The following is a 21,827-nucleotide window of genomic DNA, read 5'->3' as shown; positions in this document are numbered from 1 at the left end:
CTCAGGGCCCCGGCGGAGAACAGCCCGCAGAGCCCCTACCCACTCTCTTCCTCTGGAACAGACAGCTGTCTTTCCCCCTGACCGGCCATGGCTTCTTGCCCTGAGGTGGGCGCGTTTCTCCTCTCCATAAATGGCGCAGTGGTCCTCACAGCGTGGCCTTGGACCCACAGCACCACCGCCCCGGAGCCTGTCAGAACTGCGAATTTCTCGGCTCTACCCCAGCTACTGAGAGAGAAGCTCTCGGGGTGGGACCCAGGTGTCTACACACTAACAAGCCCTCGGGGGGTCTAAGTTCAAGAACCCCTGGCGTGTATGTGTCCTAAGAGCCCAGGTAGGAACCTCACTTGGTTTTCTGACCCGGGTGCATGTGGCTTACACTGATGGAGAGCATCTTCCCGGGGAAGACGGGCTACCTAGAGCCCACACTTCCAGTGCCGGACCCTGGCAGAAGAGAGGCCAGGGAAGGCGAGATTTGGAATCCGCTGAATGGCTTCTCGCAAGCCCTTTTCTTCCAGAAGGTGCAGCAGGAATTCAGATGGCTCTAGGCATTGCCATAGCAACTGCACCTTCCTGAAGCTGTCACGCTACAGGAGCGGTGCGGAAGAGGGGGAGCCTGCCAGTGGGCAAAGCACACCCAGCAGACGAGGCTGCGAGAAGAAACGGAGCCTCAGCATGGCTGGGATGTACGGCCCTGAGCCTGGTGGGGCCTCGACTTCCAGACCCAGGATGCGCTGGGATCTCCCTGGGGGTCTCCACAGCCACAAAACAGCACCAACCAAGCCTAAGGGGTTGACAGCACATGCCAGTTATCTCCAAAGGGCATCTACCTGGGTTAGTTTCTGTTCGTATCTTGTTCACAGGCTATGGAAGGAAGAGCCCCCTATAGGATGGCTACTTGTTCCCAGTCAGGGGTGAGGAAGGCGACCCAGCTCTCAGCTTCTGATAGAATCAGATGCCAAGAAGTCAGAAGGCACGCCAGAGGCCTCAGGGAATGGTGGATAGTCTAGCTCTCCCAGAAACCAGCTGTCAGCAGGACTTCATGTGAAAAAGGAGCTCCCACGCACCCTCGTGCGGCACCTGGGCCCATCCCCGTGGCTCTCCAGTCCCCTTTTCCTGCAGGTGCTGGGGAGCAATGGGCTGGGAGTCCCCGCCTCTCCTCAAAGAGGCAGCAGACAGCGGGAGCCTGCTGGGTGGCAGTCAGCCTTGCCAGTCGGGCAGCCTCCCAGGTGCGGAGTGGCAGGCCCAGCCCGGGGATCACGTGCCCTCCGCTGGCCCGAGCACCTGGCGGTCCTGGCACCTGTTCCTGTCCGGACCGGGAGTGGGATTCGGCCCTGTTCGCAGGGGCCGGGTACACAGTGTGAGAAGGCAGTGTGAGCTGCGGGGGAAGCAGTCACCCAACGGTGTCATCTCCGGGGTTGAGTCATAGCCCCCCCCATACCTTACTCCCATTATCTGGAAGGTCCCCAAAACTTTCCATGTGGTTACACTCATCCTTGCTCCTTCAGGTCCCCCAGGCAGGCCAGATCCCCGCCTTCTGGGCGCGGGAGCACATTTTCACCAATGGCTTTCTCCTTCCAGGGCCGCCTCTGCTGGTCACCGAACAGAGGGAGCACCTGAGAGCTGCTGGGGGTGGGGTGTGTCAACCCTCCACCAGGTGTGGGCTCCTCCCCAGGCGCGGAGGGGGCGCGATCTTACACCCAGGGGACGCGCTCCTCCCCAGGCGCGGAGGGGGCACGATCTTACACCCAGGGGACGCGCTCCTCCCCAGGCGCGGAGGGGGCACGATCTTACACCCAGGGGACGCGCTCCTGGCCCCCTTGCTCCTCGCGGGCATCGGCATCGGCGGGAGCAGGCTCCGCGCACCTGCCCTCACCCCGGTACTCGGTACTCGCGGGTGCGGCTCTCCCACACACAAGCCTTGCCCGCCTCCCCAGGGAGGGCAATCGAGGGAGCAGAGACAGCGCAGGGGAAGGACTAACCCCGCCCCCGCCGTACCCCGGCGGCTCCCTCACGAGGTTCCCATGTGACTCCCCGTGTCTGGCGGGCTGAGCGCTCCGGCTCCGCACAGACCTCCGCGGGCAGCGGGCAGGGGTCTGCAGAGGCGCGCGCTGGGGGTGCGAGCGCCAGCTGCGGGGCCTCTCACTTCATTCCAGTCACTGCCCTTTATAAATATTTATAGAAGTTCTTCTACTAAAAATAACATCCTGGAGCCCAGGGAGGAGAAAAAAATAAACGCCAGGCACCGGGACTTGGGATGAAGATCAAGTGTGGCAGCGCAGAACGGAGCCCTGAGCGGGGACGGGCTGCGTGCGCGCGGCACCCGGGCGGGGCGCCCCCTGGCGGCCACGGGTCAGGCGCCTGGCGACCGGCCACGGGCTTTGCTCACGGAACCTCTCGCTGCTGGAGGCACCGGGGCTGCGACGCAGAGCTCGGCTCCCCCTTCCCGCGCCGGCGGCTCTGCAGCGGCTGCCGCGGCATCAAACGGGGCGGCGGAAGCCTCGCCGCGCGAGGGAAAGGAAGGAGACTATTTTTAGCACTGTGGCCAGGGCGTGAATGTCTCTGCACGACAGAGGGAAGAAAACCTGTTTGTTTTTAAAGGTCAATGAAGAAAACCTGTTTGTTTGAAAGGTAGGGAGGAAACTTGTGCCCCGACCCGGGGAAGCACCCTATATGCTGGCAAGAGGCCAGCAAGAACTCCAGGTCACACACACACACAAACAGGAGGCTTGTGCTGTTGCTTTTCTCTTTCAAACCCCCATAGACTCCCCCCCGCAGAGATGAGACCCTGCCTGAGGGGAGAGCGAAGATGCTAGTTCATGCAGGACTGGGCGAGGGGGCCGCCCACCAGCAGGGCATCAGGCGGCCTCCCACTCCCCACTGGCTCTGGGTTCCCCTCTCCGGCGGGTGGTGACATCTGGCAGCCTGCAAGCCGGATCCAGGTGTGCAGTGGAGAGACGGACAGGAATGCGCCTCTGGGGGAGAACCCCGCCTTCCTCAGGTCGATGCCAGCTCGCTCCCCGCCTCCGGGGCCTGTGCAGGGCAGATGAGCTGTTACTGGCGGGCACTGCCAGGACCTCGGAGCAAACGCTGCTAACAGCTGCTGGGGATGAGGCTTCGGGCAGGGCCGGTCTCTGGGTGTTTCCTTTCACCTGGGAAGGGTGCAGAGGCTGACAGTACTCACACCCCCTTTCCCAGGGGCACCCAGAATCTCTGGAGTCCCGCTTGGGTCACCGGGTTGGAAAATATTTCCCGGGTTCGCAGTGCAGGGTGTGGAATGTGACTGGGGAGAAGGGCAGGGAGGTCAGAGACATGCCTGTAAACACTGAGTGGGAGGGAGGAAGGCCTTCGCGTCATGGGAGCGAGCAGACCTTAGGGGTCTCTGCAATGCAGCCACCTGGAAGGCCGGGCTTTTCACCCGACTCTCTGCCGTGGGTGAGTTTCTCCTAATAGCTGACAGGTCGGGGAACAGTGCCAGGGGCAGAGGACCCAGCTCCGCTGCTATTCCTGGCACCCAGCTCCGGGTGGTGGGCTTAGTTTCCTCTCTGCAGCAACGGGGTGAGCCAGATGGCTCTGAGCCGCCTCTCCCTGTCTCCCAGGTCCAGTGCCCCAGGGAGGGGGGCTCTGGCAGCTCCTGAAGGGCAAGTCGGCTCCTGACTCCCTCGCTCGCTGGGCTGCTGTCGGGAAGGGCCTGGCCTGAGTGTGCAGTGAGTTTAGGTAAAAGCCTGCCCAGGCCCCGGAGGCTCTGTGATTTCCAGGGCAGCGGGCGAATTTCTGCAGCTTGGGCGCCTGCAGGATCCCTGAGTCAGTGCAGGCCTCACAGCTGGCAGGTGCATGGGGGACAGAGCCCCACAAGGGCCTGGTGCAGACGGGGGTGGAGGGAGTGTCGGGAAAAGGCCTGGAGGCCGCTCCAGGGTGAGACTGCTTGGAAGGGCCTGGGAAGGCTCCTCCTCTGAATCATGGGCCTGCAGCCGGGCTTTTCTGCTGGAAAGATCTGTAACTCAGCGAGATGGCCTAACGTTTACACACATGTGGGGGAGGGGAGGGGAGGGAAGAAAAGATTGAAAAACAAAGAGACCTCTCCTGGCTGTACCAAAGGCATCTATCCTTGAAAGAAATCATTTTCCGAGCATGCCCAGAAGCTGCAGTATCTTGTAACTGGAACTAGGTAAGAATTAAGGCTCTAAGATGAAAAAGGGGAAGACTAATTCCTAAAGGCAATGGGCATTTGCCTGAGGGCAACCTGTACTCTTATTTCTTTAAGAAAGTGAGAAGGTGCAGCTGGCGGGCACCGCCGGGACTGGCTTGCTCGATCGGCTAATGGAGGCAGTGTGATCCTGCAGATGAAGCAGGTGTCGGAGGTGAGGACCTGCGGCAGGTTACAGCTCTGGGTGACGGGGTCTCCGGGACACAGGGGCTGTGATTTGGGTCCCCAGGGAAGAATGACAGGGCCATGGGGAAACAGGAGCAAGGAGGCAGAGGCAACCCCAGGACGCGGGCGGCTCTCAGCCGACCTCTGAGGACACAGCCTGCTCAGCCGACCGCATCCTGACACAGGTGCCGCCGAGCCCTGTCTGAGCCCAGGCCCAGGCCCAGGCCCAGCACAATGGGACCCGGGCCAAATGGCTAGGCTGGTGGGGCTTGGCAAAGGGGAAGAGGCGCAGCCGGGCTCTGTGAAGAAAACCCTGCCTGGGGTCTCCACCTGTTGGGTGGGCCTGGCCTGGGAGGTGGGGCTGAAGGAAGGGAGGGGGGAAGGCAGACCATGACCCTGAAGGGAAGGAAGGGCTGTGGGGAGAGCAGAGCAGGCTCTGTACTCACCGCTTCCTCTCGGTCCCTGGCTCCTCCGTTAACCTGTGCAGCACGGACACAAACAACACACTGAGGTCACCACCAGGGCCTTCTCACTCCCTGGACCTTTCCCCAGGGGCCCCCTGAGCCCCCGCACCCATGGGCTTGTGGACTCGCCTCTCCCTTTGTTCCCCGTAGACCGACTTCCCCCACCAGGTGTGAAAACAGGAGCCGCACACCATCTACAGCAGCAGCTGCAACCCCATAAAAGCTGCGGAGACCAGCGCCTCCCAGGAGGACGTACTGATACTAGAGTGGAACGGAAGCCACCCGAAATCCAGGGAGTCGTTACTTCAGGGGGTACAGCCCCTGCAGTCCTGAGCGTGAACTTGGTGAGAGTGAGTTACACTCAGTGGGGCAGCATTTCCGTCCTGCAGGCGTGTCCGCTTGGGGATGCGAGGCCATCCCCTCGCTCGCCCTGGATTTGCGGCCACTGCCCGGACCCTCACTGCTCCTCACGGAGGCCGCCGCCGGTCTCCAGACCCGCCGTGTCCTTTACGTGTGCAAACTGCGCTTCCAGCTCTCAACACCAGGCCCGGCAGGTCCTGGGGGAGGGACTCTGAAGAACCCAGGAGCATAAATGAGACCCTGGAGTAGCTGCCACAAATTCAGGCTCTGAAGTAACATGGGGAAGTTCTGCTCGTCTGTGCCATCTATGTGGTCTTGGTTAAAAGTGATCACCACTCAAGGTGAGGGGTGAGGGGATGCAAAGTAGGAAGGGTACCCCAACAGAGCAGAAGCATTCCCCAGGATGCAGCGGACAGAGAGCCAGGGCAGGGCAGGGAGAGGCCTGAGGGGGGAATGTGGGTGGGAAGTCCAGCTCAGGTGTGAATTCTTCAAAAGTGTCCACTTGGCTCTCAAGGTGTTTGCATTGAGAGACGATGTTTGCCTGACAAGTTGTGTTTATATTTTGTCAGCACGATCTCAACCCCAAAGAGGCAAATCTCTCTTTATGGTTGACAGTTACTGCTCTCCAATGCTTAGGTGGCAGTAGCTATTGCAAAGCCTACAGCAAAAACTCACGCCCAGATCATGGCAGAGACTCAGAAGGTCTATCCATAAAAACACTCGGTTTTAGAACCACACCCACATAACAGCTACATTGTAGCCACAGGGACATATCCGAGGACCTTACAAGCATGTCAAACTCAAGACCACGGGGCCGCCAGTTTGACATGCATGCTTACAATGTTGAAAGTCAAACATTTTTCTAAAACTCTATCCATCTCTAACCCCAACTCCTAACACTCTTCCCTCGGGGATGACACCTAAAAGCCAAAGCAATAGAAAGGTAGGTGCTCTCACAGAAAGATTTCACGACGACATAAACTCTGGTATAGGCGCTGACAGACACGGGAGCAGACACTGGGAGCGGGAGGGACAGGAAGCAGAGCTGTGATAGGGCCACTCAGGCGTAAAGGCAGAGACCCTGAGGCCGGGAGACACCAGGCCAGGGGACCGTGCCCAGTCCACATGTGAGGTGCAGCCTACATCCAGCCTTGAACCAGGACTGCCGGCTAAAGCCCATGGTCCGGGCGAGCCCCAGTGGTCAGGGCAGAGCCCTCTGGGCTTCGGGGATCGGAGGGAGCTGAGGAGAGGCCATGGGAAAGCTATTGGAGGAGGGAGGGTCTACGGCAAGAGAGGCCAGAGCAGCAGCTGTTAGGTCTTCAGCCAAGAGCACGCCACATGAATGCCAGGATCTGGTTGGACTGTGTGCATGCGTGCGTGCTTGTGTGTGGTGCATGTGTTTACGTAAGTGTAAACTGATCTTTGTGTGTCTGCTTTTCACCTGTTGTACTGCAACCCTCCTGCCTTCTTCCTCAGTCTCCCATTGGCACAGGGACGCCAGTCTTCCCTACATTCCTCTGTAGCATTTCTAGATGTTTCAAACACCACTGCCCCCAGCTCTGGCCTTCAACATCCATGCCAGACCTGCCATCCTCACACGCCCATCGTCCCAGGGCATGTCCGCCTCCTCCCAGGCCTGGCTCTGGTCACTAGATGGTTTCAGCACCTGACGGAGGTGTCCTCTGCCCCCCGTTTCTTCCTTGGCAATGCCAGTGTCCTGGCTGACACACTCCAAAGCCTCCCCTCTTATCCACACGAGCCCTATGGGCAAACACCACTGCAGACCCCCTCCCACCAGGCTTTCCCTCTCCCATCACAGCTTCCTGGCCTGTATCGACCTTCTTCCCTCCCTTCCTTCCCGTCACTTAGTCTAGTCACCTGTTCAGACTAAAGCCTGGGTGTTGGAGGTAGAGAAACCGGGGTTGAATCCAGGCTCTGCCACGTACTCCCTGTGCAGTTTTTCAGCGGCTCTGAGCCTTGTCTAGAACCCGTCCCTCCCGGGGCAGTGGCACCAACAGGAGGGCTGTGTCCAGCAGCCAACAGGGACCTTCAGGCCTTCGCCGCCTCTCTCCCTGACAAAGGGCTCGTGGCACATCACCCTGTTTATTTCCTTCCATTTCTTCATTTACTGGCATCCCACTGCACGCGAGGCACCGTTCTAGGCACTGGGGGTACAACGCGCGCAAAACAGACCAAGAGCTCTGCCTTGTGGAGCTCACGTTTTGGAGGAATCCAGCAACGGGCATATTGATATGTAACAAAAAACAGCTAACTCTTGCCCTAGCTGGTTTGGCTCAGTGGATAGAGTGTCGGTCTGCGGACTGGAGGCTCCTGGGTTCGATTCCCATCAAGAGCACATGCCTGGGTTGTGGGCTCGATCCCCAGTAGGGGTGTGCAGGAGGCAGCCGATCAGTGATTCTCTCTCATCACTGATGTTTCTATTTCTCTCTCTCCCTCTCTGAAATCAATAAAAATATTTTTTTTTTTTTTAAAAAATAACAGCTCTTAAATGTCCAAAGAGAATTTTGTTGTCTGTTTGGTGAAATACAGAAGCATGAAAATTAAGAACATGGAATTGGGAGTCAGAAGGACCCAGTTCAAACCCAGTATCTGCCACTTAATCACTACATGATCTAAGTTTCCTTGAGCCTATTTTCTAATCAGTAAAATGGGACTGTTATTCTCTATCTCACAGGGTTGTTAAGGATTAAATGAGATTGTGTGTGGCAATCACTTGGCACAGCTCTTCACGCATAGCATTAAGTAGGTTTTACATTCCAGGCACACCTCATTTTATTGCACTTCCCTTTACTGTGCATCACAGATGCTGCGTTTTTTACAAACTGAAGGCAAGAACCTCCACCTGCAATAAGATGATGACTGGCTTTATGGCGATACCTGCTTTATTGCGCTGGTCTGGAACTGATCCTGCAATATCTCTGAGGTATATCTACACTGACCTCTGCTGATACCTCTTTATTGCTTTTCTGCCCACAATCATCTCCTTCTTTTCAGAAACCTTCCCTGTACGTATAATCATACACTCAAGGTCTGAGGATCAACTTTTCCTGCCGCTTCGTGTTGTCTGTTTCTTTTGCATCTTGCTTTCCTAACTGTATTATAAACTCCTCGAGGCGAGGGGGCATGCTTTGTTTTGCCGTTTACCTAATTTCCTGTGTCCCAACCACCTACCACTGTATCAGAAATCAGGAGGCTCTGCTGACCCACGGACACTACCGCCTCCGGGGAAACACTTGGCGACCAGTGGGGACAAGTAGGCAGGAGGAGCTGAGGGGCCGACAGCTTTGGGGGAAGGTGGCAGCGGGAGGAAAAGCAGAAACAAGAGGGAGGGGGCGTTTGTTCAGGGGCGACATAGCTCTGCTCCCATTCGCACTCGGGGTCCTGAGCTGCCTTTACCTCTGACTTTCCCACTCTGCATCTCCTCTTCTTCCTCTGCACCTTCCTCTGCTGGGAAAACAAGAGGCCCGTGACGCTTGAGCACAGGACAAGCACAGAGGGGGTGCAGGGGGTCACACAGGAGGCTGGGGATGACACCCTGGCTACCGGCTCACCTCGTCTGCACCCTGTGGGGTCCAGTCCCCCACAATGCTTCACAGGACCTACCCAGAGCCCTTAGAAGCAAGCAGAGCAGTCCGATGTCCCCTGCACGGCTGCTGGCTTCCTGGTGACCGAGGTGGGGTGGCCACCACTTCTCTATGCCCGTTTTCCCTACGGTGATGACATCTACTCGGGATATAGCTAATAGTGTGCATTCAGGTTAAAGAAAGCAACCATGGAAGTGCATGGTGGGGATACCTAGATCTACACTGGCTTCCGTTAAAACAAACAAACAACAAACAAACAACTAGAGATTTTAGCTGACAACAATCTTAAAATGACTGAGCAGTGCAATTGGCTGCAAGAAAAAAATGAGTGGCATCTCAGGTTGCTTTTGCAGGGGTCTGCTGGGGGGGGGTCACAGTTCACTGTGCTCTGCAGGGAGAAGACCCCCCACCGACCGGGGATCCGGAGAAGTGTGCTCAGCCTGGGAACTCACTCACTTTGAACTGGGGCTTGAAGCACTCGGCCACAGCCCAGCGTGGGCAAGCAGGAGGGTAGAGTGGAAACCACGCCGCCTTAGGAATGGCTGAAGGAACCCCCAGATAGCTGCCTAAGGAGGAATAGGCTGAGGGAGAGCCTTGTTGTCTGCTGCCAGGTACTTGAAAGGCAACAGAAAGAGGAGGAACTGAACGGACTCTGGGTAGCTTTCGAGGGTTGAGTGAGGATAACTGGGTTACAGAAAGGCGATTGTGGCTCCCTGATAAGGAAGAACTTCCCAATGATGAGCTCAGTGGAAAGATTCAGACAGAGGACTTTTAAATCGGGCGGCAGACTGGAGCAAATGACTTCTGAGATCCCGGCCAACTTGAAGATTCCATTCTCTGTGAAACTATTTCAAAAAAGATGAGGAGGGCAAGCGAGGGGTCCACCCTGTATAGAATAGATGTAAAGCTAACCTGAACATCTGATCTCATCCTGACACCAGCTCCACGGTGGCAGCGAGAATGGGCGGGTGTGGGGGACGGCCCTTCCATTCACTGGGACACTGGCCACCTTGCATGCAAAAACGTCTATTCCCGCATTTTATGGAGACACTGAGCCATGTGTGGGCTCGGTCCACATCTACTTATGGACGTCAGTGTTGGAGCGAGCAGCGCAGCAGTGAAGGGGCCCTCGTGCGGCTGCGGGCTTGATGTTCTGTCCTGTGTGGGATAGGGCAGTGGGAAGAGCACCGACTTAGGTCCTGAAGCCCTAAGTCAGTGGTTCTCAACCTTGGCTGCACCTTAGAATCACCTGGGAATCTTTTTAAAATCCTGATTTCTGGGCCTCATCCTCCGGAAATTCTGTTTCTTTGTTATGGGGTGGGGGCACAACATTAGTAACAAAGAAACAGAATTTCCAGAGGATGAGGCCCAGAAATCAGGATTTTAAAACGATTCCCAGGTGATTCTAATGTGCAGCCAAGGTGGAGAACCACTGCCCTAAGTTCTAGGACCAGCTCTGCCCCTTCAAGCTGCACAACGTTAGGCAAATTACTTTCCTGATAACTACTCACTGCATTTCTAAAGCACGGGGACCGGACAACGTGATCTCTAAGGCACCTTCCAGACACATGGCACAATTCCGTGGCCACCGCCCTTTCCTGCTGTGAGAGGTCGCCACGCATCTCCTAAGCCAGCGGTTGCCAACCTTTCGGACCTCACAGACCACCAGTGGTCCATGGACCATCGGCTGGCGACCGCTGTCCTAACTTCCAGTTTCTGTGAAGCTGCTTGGCCTGCATGTGCTTTGTGTTTAACGATGTCCAGTTACCTCCCATCCAGTGTGATGAGCTCATGGGCCACTTATTCTGCATAAACCCTAGTAAGCTGCCAAGAGGCACACGTGTAGCTAATTTCTCGGGCTGAAATCCCTTAAGAAATTCCCTTTAAAAGTGGGGTTTCTGAAACCTGAGGGGAGCTCTAATAGAAGGCACTTTCTAATCACTTGTGAGGTCACTTCGACGCAGTCACTGCTTCTGTCTACGTGTGCGTGGAGGGGGTGCTTTTGACAGGGGCTGAGAAGTAGCACCAGAATCGGACAGTGTCCCCAAAACACTCCCTGCACAGGAGGACTGGATCTTAACTGCTCTGGAAAAACCAACCCCAGCCACACATTGATTCTCCCCTAAAAGACAACTGCCAGGTTCGGGGGCGAAGCCATGGCCAGACCCTGGCTAGTCCCTGACACTAAAGGCATGGAACCAGAAGGCTGGGCTTCCTGAAGAGCATGGACGGATGTTTTCGATGTCTGTGTCTGAGTAAGTGTATGTGTTTGAATAGTCCATGGAGAAACAGCTTTATATTTTTAATGAATAACCCTAAGCTACTTCAAGGCATTTAAAAGCATTACATTAGGTCAAAAGAAACAAAAGAGCCACATGCTAGTAAACGAGTGACCTACAGCCCTTAGGGAGGGAACCACTTGGTTAGTACACAGCAGGGGAACTGACCACTGCAAAGAAATTAGCAAATCTCTGGCCGCTACAGAGCTGACGGCGTCACGGGATTCTTAAAGATGTGATGGTATGGGAATGGCCTTCTATTTTCCTCTCTTTCCTGGGTTTTATGTAAGGGAAAAAACGCCAAGAGAAAGGGTCTTTGGAAAATCAATGAAATAGCCAAGTGCCGGAGAGACAGAGAGAAGTCACAGTGGACACTGAACTTGAGGAGGGGAGGAGGCAACAGACTCAGGTCACGAACTTCAAGTGGAATCAGAGCCTAGTCATGGACAAAAGGAGAGAATAGGGTTTCAAAACCAAATCAGAGGGGAAGCAGAAAGGCAGCTGGGAGAGAGTCCAGAAGCTGTGTGGCTGGTCCGGCGCCAGCCCTCCAGGAAAGCCGCAGAAAGAGCCGGGGTCAGGGCCTAGGAGAGAGCTGGGGGTGGGGGGCCCTGGGGAGACACACTCAGGGAGGAGGCGCCTCACTGGACTCAGAGGCCTAAATGCCTTTAAATCCTGCACTGTGTGTGCCCCACGCGATGTGCTCGTAAGAGAAACCTCAGTGTGCAACTGTCTCTATTGACCCCACGTGGGAGAGAGACTCTCAGGGCGGAGGCGCCCAGTGGCTCCTAGAAGGCAGAGGACGGGTGGTGAGAGGAGGTGGTCTGTGCCCTGTGGTGACGGTTTACCCCACGGCGAGAAGGGAGGCGTGGGCCGGGTGGGAGCTCTGGGCTTCACCTGCCTGGAGCTCCTTCACCAGGGAGGACATGGTGTTGGTGATGGAGTCAGCAGCCACCAGCAGGTCATTGCGGAGGTTTCTCCTCGTACCTGAGGGGAGTCAGAGCAGATGGCGATGCCAGGTGGGTGGGCGTGGATACGAGAGAGCAGAGCCCACGACTCGGCCTGCCAGGCCCTGGGACAGGGCAGCGCGCCTAAGGGGACATGGGCCGCGGCCGCGCGAGGTGCCTGAGTCCACCTCCTCCTCCCTGCCCTCCTCCACCTAAAGCGCAGGGCCCTGCCAGCTCCAAGCTTCTCAGCCGCCATCCAAAGAGTCGGGGTCCAGAGCGAACATCACTCCAAGGTGCTGCTCGGTCCTCGGCGGGGCCTCGCTCTCCTGTGCCCCCACCTCCCTGTGTCTGTCTCCGCCCCAGCAGGACTCCTTGGCCGCTCATCTTCCCCCAGCTGCGGAGCACGCGGGCTGCCAGCTCCTCCGACGGCTGACACTCTGACACGGAATGCCCTCAGCAAGGTCCCGTGCAGAGTGCCGCCCTTCCTTCTCTTGCTTCCCCCAAAGACTTTCCAGGGCAAGCGCGTGACTCTGGGAACTATTCCAGCCAATTGCTCTGGAGGAAGCAAAGTCCAGAGGGTAGGGCACTTCTCACAACCCTGAAAAAGAGCACGGAAACCCGGAGAGCTGCTCCGCGCGCGCACACAGCCTGCAGACCTCCCGCTGGAGACCAGCCCATCTACTTGACTTATTTATACTGCATGTAAAAACCTGGCCACTTAAACCTAAGCACACAGAAGAAGTGATACTAGAAAAATCTCAGTAAGAATCTGTTCCCAAGCCTGCGCAGCTCCCGGCCATACTCTGCTCCTGGAACTGACCTTGTGCAAAGGCCTCCTGCATGTCGCCCCCGCCTCCACTCAGGGGCTCCTGCGGACAGTGGGTGGGCGTGGAGCTAGCAGATGTTGAGCGGACGGGCATGGGCATTGGGCGGCTGCCTCCGTGAGTGGGCGACGTGTGTGGCGATCCTGTGGCCTGCGCCTGGGAGAATCAGAGAGATGAAATGTTATCTCAGGTATCTTACCTCTTTGAAGAAGGGAGACGCCCTTCTCCCTCAGCAACCTGAGCCGGCCGGCAGGGCTTCGGTTCCGTGGGGCAATGCAGGGCACGGCCACATCAGCAAGGAGGGAGTCAGGCTGCCTCCAGGACTGGAGAGAGGAAGAAAAGGAAAAAAAGAGAGGGAGAGGGGGAGAAACAAAAGGGGAGAAGGGAGAAGAGGGAGAGAAAACACGGGAAGAATGGGGGAGAGTGGGAGGGAGAGCGAGGCTAGCACAGAGACGTGCAGGCCTTCCAGGCGCGCAGGCTGAGCAGAGCAGCTGTGGAGGGTCTGAGAGGGGCTCGGGTCACAGCTGGGAAGTAATACAGTGGTTCTCAACCTTCCTAATGCCGCGACCCTTTAATACAGTTCCTCATGTGGTGGTGACCCCCAACCATAAAATTATTTTCGTTGCTACTTAATAACTGTAATTTTGCTACTGTTATGAATCGTAATGTAAATATCTGATATGCAGGATGTGTTTTCATTGTTACAAATTGAACATAATTAAAGTGTAGTGATTAATCACAAAACAATATGTAATTATATATGTGTTTTCCGATGGTCTTAGGCGACCCCTGTGCAAGGGTCATTCAACCCCCAAAGGGGTCGCGACCCACAGGTTGAGAACCGCTGAAATAATACATAATAATCTTTCAGTTTTGTTTGCAAACGCATTCATGGATATTATCTCATTTGGCCCTCACAACACCTTGTGAGTAGAAAGTGCATATGTTTTTGTATCCATTTTACAGAAGAAAAACAGGGTGAAACAGTAAGAGCTTCCAGTGGGAGATGCGGGAATAAACCCTTCCACTCCGAGGGCAATCACGCGAGGACGCGCACTCCGCAGCTCCCAGTCCGCATGCGGCCGGCGCCTGAGCTTGTGCGGCAGGAGCCCAGCAGCTGCTGCTTCCCAGGGCAGGGCCTCACGGCCTGCCACACGGCCTGCCACACGGCCTGCCACACGGCCTGCCACACGGCACGTGTCAAGCACGCTGAGGTCTCTGAGGCCCCCCTGCAGGGACCAGGTGAGAACGCACACGTGCTCAGTGAAGCCTGGACGTTGCTTGTGAAGGCCCCGGTACAGTTCTGGGAAAGCCTGGAGCCATGGGATAGGATTTAAAGACTCTAAGCCAGTGGTTCTCAACCTTCCTAATGCCGCGCCCCTTTAATGCAGTTCCTCATGGTGTGGTGGCCCCCAATTTCATTGTTACAAATGGAACATCATTAAAGCATAGTGACTAATCACAAAAACAATATGTAATTATGTATGTGTTTTCCGATGGTCTTAGGCGACCCCCGTGAAAGGGTCGTCTGGCCCCCAAGGGGGTCGCGACCCACAGGTTGAGAACCGCTGCTCTAAAGGGCGCTCACTGAGGTTTGGGCTCTGCTGCCCTCAGAGCAAGGGAAACTGAATGTGGCAGGTAGACTAGGGTTTTCTGCGGAAGCAAAACTGGAAAAACATACGCCAAGTGTGCTAATGAGTTCAAATGAAAATAATTATTTTTTGAGATCTAGCTTAACCTGCCCCCTCCTGCCCTCCCCCGCTCCCCACTCCCCCCCAGAATCTGCCTGAACAGGCTGACGGGCTGTCTACACAAAGCCCAAAGCCTCACCTCAATGCTGCCACCAGTGAGGGCGCTGGGAGAAACAGAACAGCTTGTTCTCCATCGTCCTACTTAGATCCGTGAGTGCGTGTGTGCGTGTGTGTGTGTGTGTGTGTGTGTGTGTTTAGAGAAATGTAAAGAAAAGAGGAAGCTAAAAAGTATAACATAATATACTGCCCAAATTAATCACTGTTGATATGGTATCAAAATTATTTCAGCTTAAAAATACTGCCGATAAATCTGCAGACCCCTTTCATCACCAATTCTTCCCAATCCCAGTTCCCTCGCCTTGTTCCCTCACAGGCGGCCATTATCAAAGATTCTGGTGGGAAGTGTTTTACCTATGTGTATACTGGTATGTGTAACTATGAATAACATATGACAGCTCATGCTTTTAAATTTTGTATAAATGGCATCATGCTGCACATATCATTGTGCAATTGGCTTTTATCACTTAGCACACTTTTTGAGATTTTTCCGTGATACAAATAAATATGAACTTAGACCCTTAACTCATATTATATATAAAAACTCCACAAAGGGGTCAGACTAAATATAAGAACTAAATCTATAAAACTCTTAGGGGAAAAGATTAGGCAATGAATTTTTAGATATGACAAGAAGCATAGCTACAAAAGAAAAAATAGATAAACTTCATCAAAATTAAAAACTTTTCTTCAAAAGACACCTTTAAGAAAGTGAAAGGACAACTCAGAATAAAAAAATTTTGCAAATCATATATCTGATTAGTGATTTGTATCTAGAATATGTAAAGAGCTCTTACACTCAATAATTAAAGGACAAGTAACCTAATTTAAAAGTGGGCAAAGGATCTGAATAGGCATTCTCCAGAGATATACAAACGTCCAATAAGCACATGAACAGATGCTCAACATCATTAGCTACTAGGGAAATGCAAATCAAAACTACAAGAAGATAGCAAGTCACACCCCAGCACGGCTATAATAAAAAGGACAGACAATAACAAGTGTTGACGAGGATGCAGAAAACTGGAACCTTCATGAGCTGCTGGTAGGAATCTAAAATAGTGCCGCTGCTTTAGAAAATAGCCTGGCAATTCCTCAAAAGGTTAAACATTAGGTACCACATGACCCAGAAATTCCATTTCTATATATATATCTGCGCAAAAATTTGTACACAGGTGTTCATAGCAGCATTATACATAATACCCCTAGGTGGAAACAATCAAAATATCCATCAACTGATGGATGATTTGAATGAAATGATTTGACAATAAAAGAAACAAAGTACTGATACATGCTACAAAATGGAGAAACCTTGAAAATATGCAAAGTAAAAGAAGCCAATTACAAAAAACCACCCATTGTTTGATTCCATTGATATAAAATGTCCAGAAGAGGCAGACCCACAGAGATAAAAAATAGATTAGTGTTTGTCTGGGGCTGGGGGGTTTGGAAAGAATGAGGAATAGAGTGCTAAGGGGTATGGGATGCTTTGCGGGGGTGGGGGGGTGGGGTGATAAATTGTTCTAAAATTGGTTGTCATGATAGTTGTACAACTCTGTGAATACATTAACACTGAAACAGGGTGAATTGTATGTTATATAAATTACATCTCAATAAAATATTATAAAAAAAAACACCCTACTAAGAAAAACAAAAAGATGAGCCATATGCTGAGGAAAACATTTGCAAATTACATGTGACAAGGAACTTGTGGGTATTTGTAATCATTTTTTTGGATCTGACACCAAAAGCAAAGGCAACAAGAGCAAAAATAGACAAGTGGGACATAAACGAAAAAGCACCACACAGCAAAGGGAACCATCAACAAAATGAAAAGGCAACTTGAAGGAGAGAAAACAACTGCCAGTCATATACTACCTATGATAATGAGTTAATACTGAGAAATATAAAGAACTCATACAGCCCTAGCCGGTTTGGCTCAGTGGATAGAGCGTCGGCCTGCAGACTCAAGGGTCCCAGGTCCGATTCCGGTCAAGGGCATGTACCTTGGTTGCGGGCACATCCCCAGTGGGGAGTGTGCAGGAGGCAGCTGATCAATGTCTCTCTCTCATTGATGTTTGTAACTCTCTATACCTCTCCCTTCCTCTCTGTAAAATATCAATAAAATATATATATTTTAAAAGAACTCATACAACCTAACAGCAAAAAAACAAACAATCCAATTAAAAAATGGGCAGGGCAACTCAACAGACATTTTCCAAAGAAGACATAAATATAAATAACTGGCCAACAGGTACATGAAAAGGTGAGCAACATCATAAATCATCAGGGAAGTACAAACCAAAACCACAGTGAGATGTCACCTCCCCCCTGTTAGAAATTATCATCAAAAAGATAAGAGGTAAAGTGTGGGTGAGGACATGGAGGAAAGGGAGCCCCTGTGAACTGCTGGTGGGAATATAATTTGGTGCAGCCACTATGGACAACAGTATGGAGCAGTGATGGCGAACCTATGACACGCGAACTCATTTTTTTGGTTGATTTTTCTTTGTTAAATGGCATTTAAATATATAAAATAAATGGAATTTAAATATATAAAATAAATATCAAAAATATAAGTCTTTGTTTTACTCTGGTTGATAATATCAAAAAATTTCTCTATGTGACACGGCACCAGAGTTAAATTAGGGTTTTTCAAAATGCTGACACGCCGAGCTCAAAAGGTTCGCCATCACTGGTATGGAGGTTCCTAAAAGCAACTCCACTTCTGGGTAGATATGCAAATAAAATGAAAATGGGATCTTGAAAAGGCATCAATACCCCATATTCACTGCAGCATTAGTCACAATAGCTAAGATATGGAAACAACCTAGATGGAGAGAGATGATGTGGTGTGCACATATAAGGGAACCTTACTCAGCCTGAGGAGAAGGAAGTCCTGCTGTTTGTGATAACATGGGTGGACCTTGAGCGTATTATGTAAATGAAATGACTCAGACGGAACACGATGAATACTGCACGGTATCACTTAGACCTGGAATCTAAAATATGTCAAATTCATAGAAACAGAAGAGAAAAGTGGTTGCCAGGGGCTGACGGGTGCGGAAAATAGGGAGAGGTTGGTAAAAGGGTACAAACTTTCAGTTATTAGGTAGTAAGGTCTGAAGATCGAAAGTATAATATGGAGACTATAGTTGATAACATGGTATTATACAGTAGAAATTTGCTAAGAGAGTAGAACTTACATTTCATACTCACGTGCAAAAAGATATATATATATATATATATATATATAGATACAGATATAGATATAGATATAGATACAGATATAGATAGATGGGTTTGTTAATTAACTAGATGGGGGAATCCCTTCATGATGTATATCAAATTACCACAATGAACACTTTAAGTATCTTACAATTTTATGTCAATTATACTTACATAAAGCTGAAACACAAAATATAAACCAAAAAAAAACCCCCATCCCCTGAATTCAGGACACATAACGAGCTCTTAACAACTGAATCAGAAGACAAACAACCCAGTTACAAAACAAAGACTTGAACAGACACTTCACCACAGAAAGATGTACAAATGGACTAATCATCCACATGAAAAATACTCAACACGAGTAGTGATGAGGGAAACGAGAACTGCAATCACAATGAGATGCCCTCACCCACTAGAACAGCTACAATAAAAAGACGAATGGGCTGCGGGAACCTGGAACCCTCGTGCACTGCAGACGGGACTGCGAAAGGGTACAACCACTTTGGAAAACACTGTGGCAGTTTCTTAAAATGTTCAACATAAACTTACCATATGTCCCAGCAATTTTACGCCTGAGTGTATACCCAAGAGAAATGAAAACATATGTCACCCAAAAACTTGTACACAAATGTTCATTAACAACAGTTTAATAGGCCAAAAGTGGAAATGATCCAAAAGTCCATTGACGGGTGACTGGCTTAACAACATGTGGCTTATCCAGATGCAATGGAACACTACAAAACCTCTTTTTGCGCTTTTTACTACTGCTTAACGTTTATAATTTTCCAATGACAATTAAACATGTTCTATCTTGCGAAATATTCTATTTTATATTTTGGTCAGTGGTTGTAAAACATTTATTATTCTTTACTTTTCAGGGTATATATCTTTTAATACTAGTGTAAATACACCTTAGGAATACTGTTTTGGCTAGATAACATTATCATCGTTTAGTCATTGTCTTTTGTGGAACCACCGCTACCTTTTCCCCTATAATTACCATCGCCCCCTGTTTTTTGGCCATTTTTATGGGAGCAGGGGGAAATAAAGCATAAAATCCATTCTACTTTGGAAAGTGCTTATGAACAGCCAGATCCAGTAGTTTCAGCCCAACCCAAATTAGACAAGGAAAGTGGGAGAGAAGCTGCAGAAAAGGAGAGAAAGTCACTGCAAAGGCCTGGCTGTGCAGGAAGAGCTGTGAGCCAGCAGTTTGAGATGTGGGAGGTCACAGACATGGTGGGCACTGGCAAAACCAGGCCTTTCCTGGGCCTCCGAGGGTTGAGGGGACCAGAATAAAGGTCGATGCCCGGGTTGCTTGGGCGGCCTCAAGAAAGGTCCCCATGCACCCCAGTAGCTGATGGCTTTCCCGTTAGCTGATGTCCTGGGACAAAGAGCCTAAAGTTGTCTCAATTACAGAGTGAGAACCTCAGTGAGGTTGTGTGAGAACCCTGGGTGCTGGGGGAGCCATGAATGTAGATGCCTCAGCCACGGGGCAGGGAGTGCTGCCCCTGAGAATCAGGCCTGCCCACAAGCAAAGGACATGTGGCCTCAGCAGAGACCCAACTGGAGCTGACAGAACAGCACCAGCATAAGCCCCCAAGGCGCAGCGCCAGCCTCGGGCACGGGATGGGGAAGAATCTCTAAGACTAGCTTCAGTTTGCCTGGACACGCCGAGACCAAGTGTGCAGCTCAGACAATGAGCACTCAAGAGGGAAATCGAGCCCAGGGAAGACAAAGAAAGCACTTTTTTTTTTTTTTTTTTTTTGCCTGAGTATGCGGCCTGTGAAACTCAAACTCCCTTCACTGTATGACGGGTACCTGTCGTCCCAGAGGGAAACCCAGCATTGCGCATGCGGCGAGTGCGAACCACCTCCCTCAGTGAGATGTGGGCCAGCACCTCCGGAGGAGGCAGAGCAGGCCATCATCGCCTGGGAGTACGCACGCTCAGTCATGGACGGAACTGCACTGAAATGCTTTGACCAGATAAGCGCATGTGGGGGCAGACCTCAGAGATGGCCTCAATGACCCCCTGCCCTCTACTCTCACTCCTGTGCGATCCCCTCCCCTTGAACGTAGGCTGGGCACGGTGGCTGCTTCTCATGAATCAGGGAAATGGGATACTTCCGAGACTCGGTTATAAAAGACTGTGACTTGTTTTGCTCTCCTCGCCCCCCACAACGCACCCCCCCCCCCCCCGTCTCGCTCTCTCCTGGTTTTTCACGCTGGTGAAGCCAGTTGTCATCTTGCGAGCTGCCCTGTGGAAAGGCCCACGTGGCAAGGAGCTGAGCGTGGCCTCCAACCATCAGCCGCATTGAACAGAGGTCCTCAGTCCATTAACCCAGAGGAGTCCTGCCAACAACAGTGCAGGTTGCTGAGCCTGGAGGTGATGATGACAGTCTTGTGAGAGGTCCTGCCCCTCAGCTTGTGAGGACCCAGCTAAGGACCCACAGAAGCTCTGAGTTAATAAATATTTGTTCTTCTAAGCCATTAGGTTTTGGGGTAAGTTATCATGCAGTGATAGTAACCCATATGGGATGGCTCATCTTTTTCTTTATGCAGTATTGTATCAGTCCCATCTGAGGACTTCTGATTGAGAATCTGGGGGCATAAGAAACCAGACTGACAGGCTCTCGGAGAGGACACAGACCTCAGGAGAGAGGGCCATGAATGGGACGAGAAGAAAGGTAAGCATTTTGATCAAGAAAGCCTTTTCGAGAGATGCGCCACGGCTTCAGTAGCGACGGCCTCTCTAGCTGGGTCTGAGCCTCGCCAGCCCCTCCCCCAGGAGACTGTTGCAGTCGGCCAGCCGCTGCTCCACTGTAACCATGTGCGACCGAAAGGCGGTGATCAAAAATGCCGATATGTCGGAGGAGATGCAACAGGACTCCGTGGAATGTGCTACTCAGGCGTTGGAGAAATATAACATAGAAAAGGACATTGCGGCCCATATTAAGAAGGAGTTTGACAAGAAGTACAACCCCACCTGGCACTGCATCGTGGGGAGGAACTTCGGTAGTTACGTGACACATGAAACCAAACACTTCATCTACTTCTACCTGGGCCAGGTGGCCATTCTTCTGTTCAAATCGGGTTAAAAGCATGGACTGTACTACACACCCAGTGATCCATCCAAAAATAAGGATTGCAGCCTAAATTCCAAATACCAGAGACTGAAATCTTCAGCCTTGCCTAAAGGAACACCTTGATCTTGAACCTTTATTGTGTTGTTTTGTACAGGGTATTCGCTGTACTCATTTGTTGTGGTTATAAAACAATTAGCAAAGAAGCTTACATTTGTATTTATTTTCTATTCCATACCTCTCTGCCCCATGTTTTTTCTCCTCAAAATCCATTCCTTTCCCAAAATAAAATTTGCCGGAGAAAAAAAAAAAAAAAAAAAAAAGAAAGCCTTTTCGGATCTGAGTGTGTGCCTAAGTCCCCGAGTATTAGTTTGTCCTGGCACTGGAGTCTCCACCTTTTAACTCCGTCAATAGTTACAGGACCCGCAGCACATTCTCAGCTGCGAAGTCAGTGACTCAGAAGAAGAGGAAAAGCTGCAGGCTCTGAGCCGGCACCTGGCTCGCACCCGCCTCGGGGAGAGTTTGGGGAGCAGCGTGATTCCGTGGGAGGCGGTTTTCCTTCTGACTGCAGCACATGCGCTGAGATTTTTATGGGGCTCAGGCTTCTCATTTATAAACTGAGAGGCATCAATGAGACGGTCTCTGAAGTGCTTTTCAGACATAAAATTCTACGCTTCTACGATTTCGCCAAGTTACCGCATCTCGGAAACGCCAAGTAATCATGGCTTTGCTTCGGTCACGATGACATGCTGGTGATGGATCCTCCTCCGAGGGTCTCAGCAGCCACCTCGGGGTCACAGAATGGCACAGAATGGCGTTTCCTGTATTCAATTACCTTTTTCTCACAAGTGGCGTCAACAACA

General features: G+C 51.9%; 2 protein-coding genes across 8 annotated transcripts in view; one reads left to right on the top strand and one right to left on the bottom strand.

Annotated features, from left to right (window-relative positions):
• Positions 1 to 2,714: 2,714 nt before the first annotated feature.
• DTNB (dystrobrevin beta) overlaps positions 2,715 to 21,827 on the bottom strand; it is a 160,798-nt gene continuing 141,685 nt past the window's right edge. For 4 of the 7 annotated variants that reach the window (XM_081101374.1, XM_081101370.1, XM_081101371.1 and 1 more), the window contains 4 exons: positions 12,842 to 13,001; positions 11,976 to 12,061; positions 4,816 to 4,848; positions 2,717 to 3,030 (listed from right to left, as the gene is read on the bottom strand). In XM_081101374.1, the coding sequence (XP_080957500.1) occupies positions 2,995 to 3,030; positions 4,816 to 4,848; positions 11,976 to 12,061; positions 12,842 to 13,001 (315 nt within the window). In that variant the 3' untranslated portion in view covers positions 2,717 to 2,994. Of the gene's footprint in view, positions 3,150 to 4,815; positions 4,849 to 11,975; positions 12,062 to 12,841; positions 13,002 to 21,827 lie in introns of all 7 variants that reach the window. The other 3 variants (XM_081101369.1, XM_081101373.1, XM_081101372.1) reach the window with 3 other exon arrangements.
• On the top strand, positions 20,622 to 21,269 carry LOC308525714 (dynein light chain 1, cytoplasmic). The gene has a single exon (XM_081100511.1). The coding sequence runs from the start codon at positions 20,710 to 20,712 to the stop codon at positions 20,977 to 20,979; it is 270 nt and encodes an 89-aa protein (XP_080956637.1). The 5' UTR covers positions 20,622 to 20,709; the 3' UTR covers positions 20,980 to 21,269.

The sequence above is a fragment of the Myotis nattereri genome, assembly GCF_964212035.1.
Source record: "Myotis nattereri genome assembly, chromosome: 10".
Classification (NCBI taxonomy): Eukaryota; Metazoa; Chordata; class Mammalia; order Chiroptera; family Vespertilionidae; genus Myotis; species Myotis nattereri.
Note: the sequence above shows the minus strand (reverse complement) of the source record. Positions and strands in the feature narration are given on the sequence as shown.

Coding starts and splice junctions, on each gene's coding strand:
- LOC308525714 (XM_081100511.1), top strand. CDS start 20,710: ATGTGCGACCGAAAGGCGGTGATCAAAAATGCCGATATGTCGGAGGAG.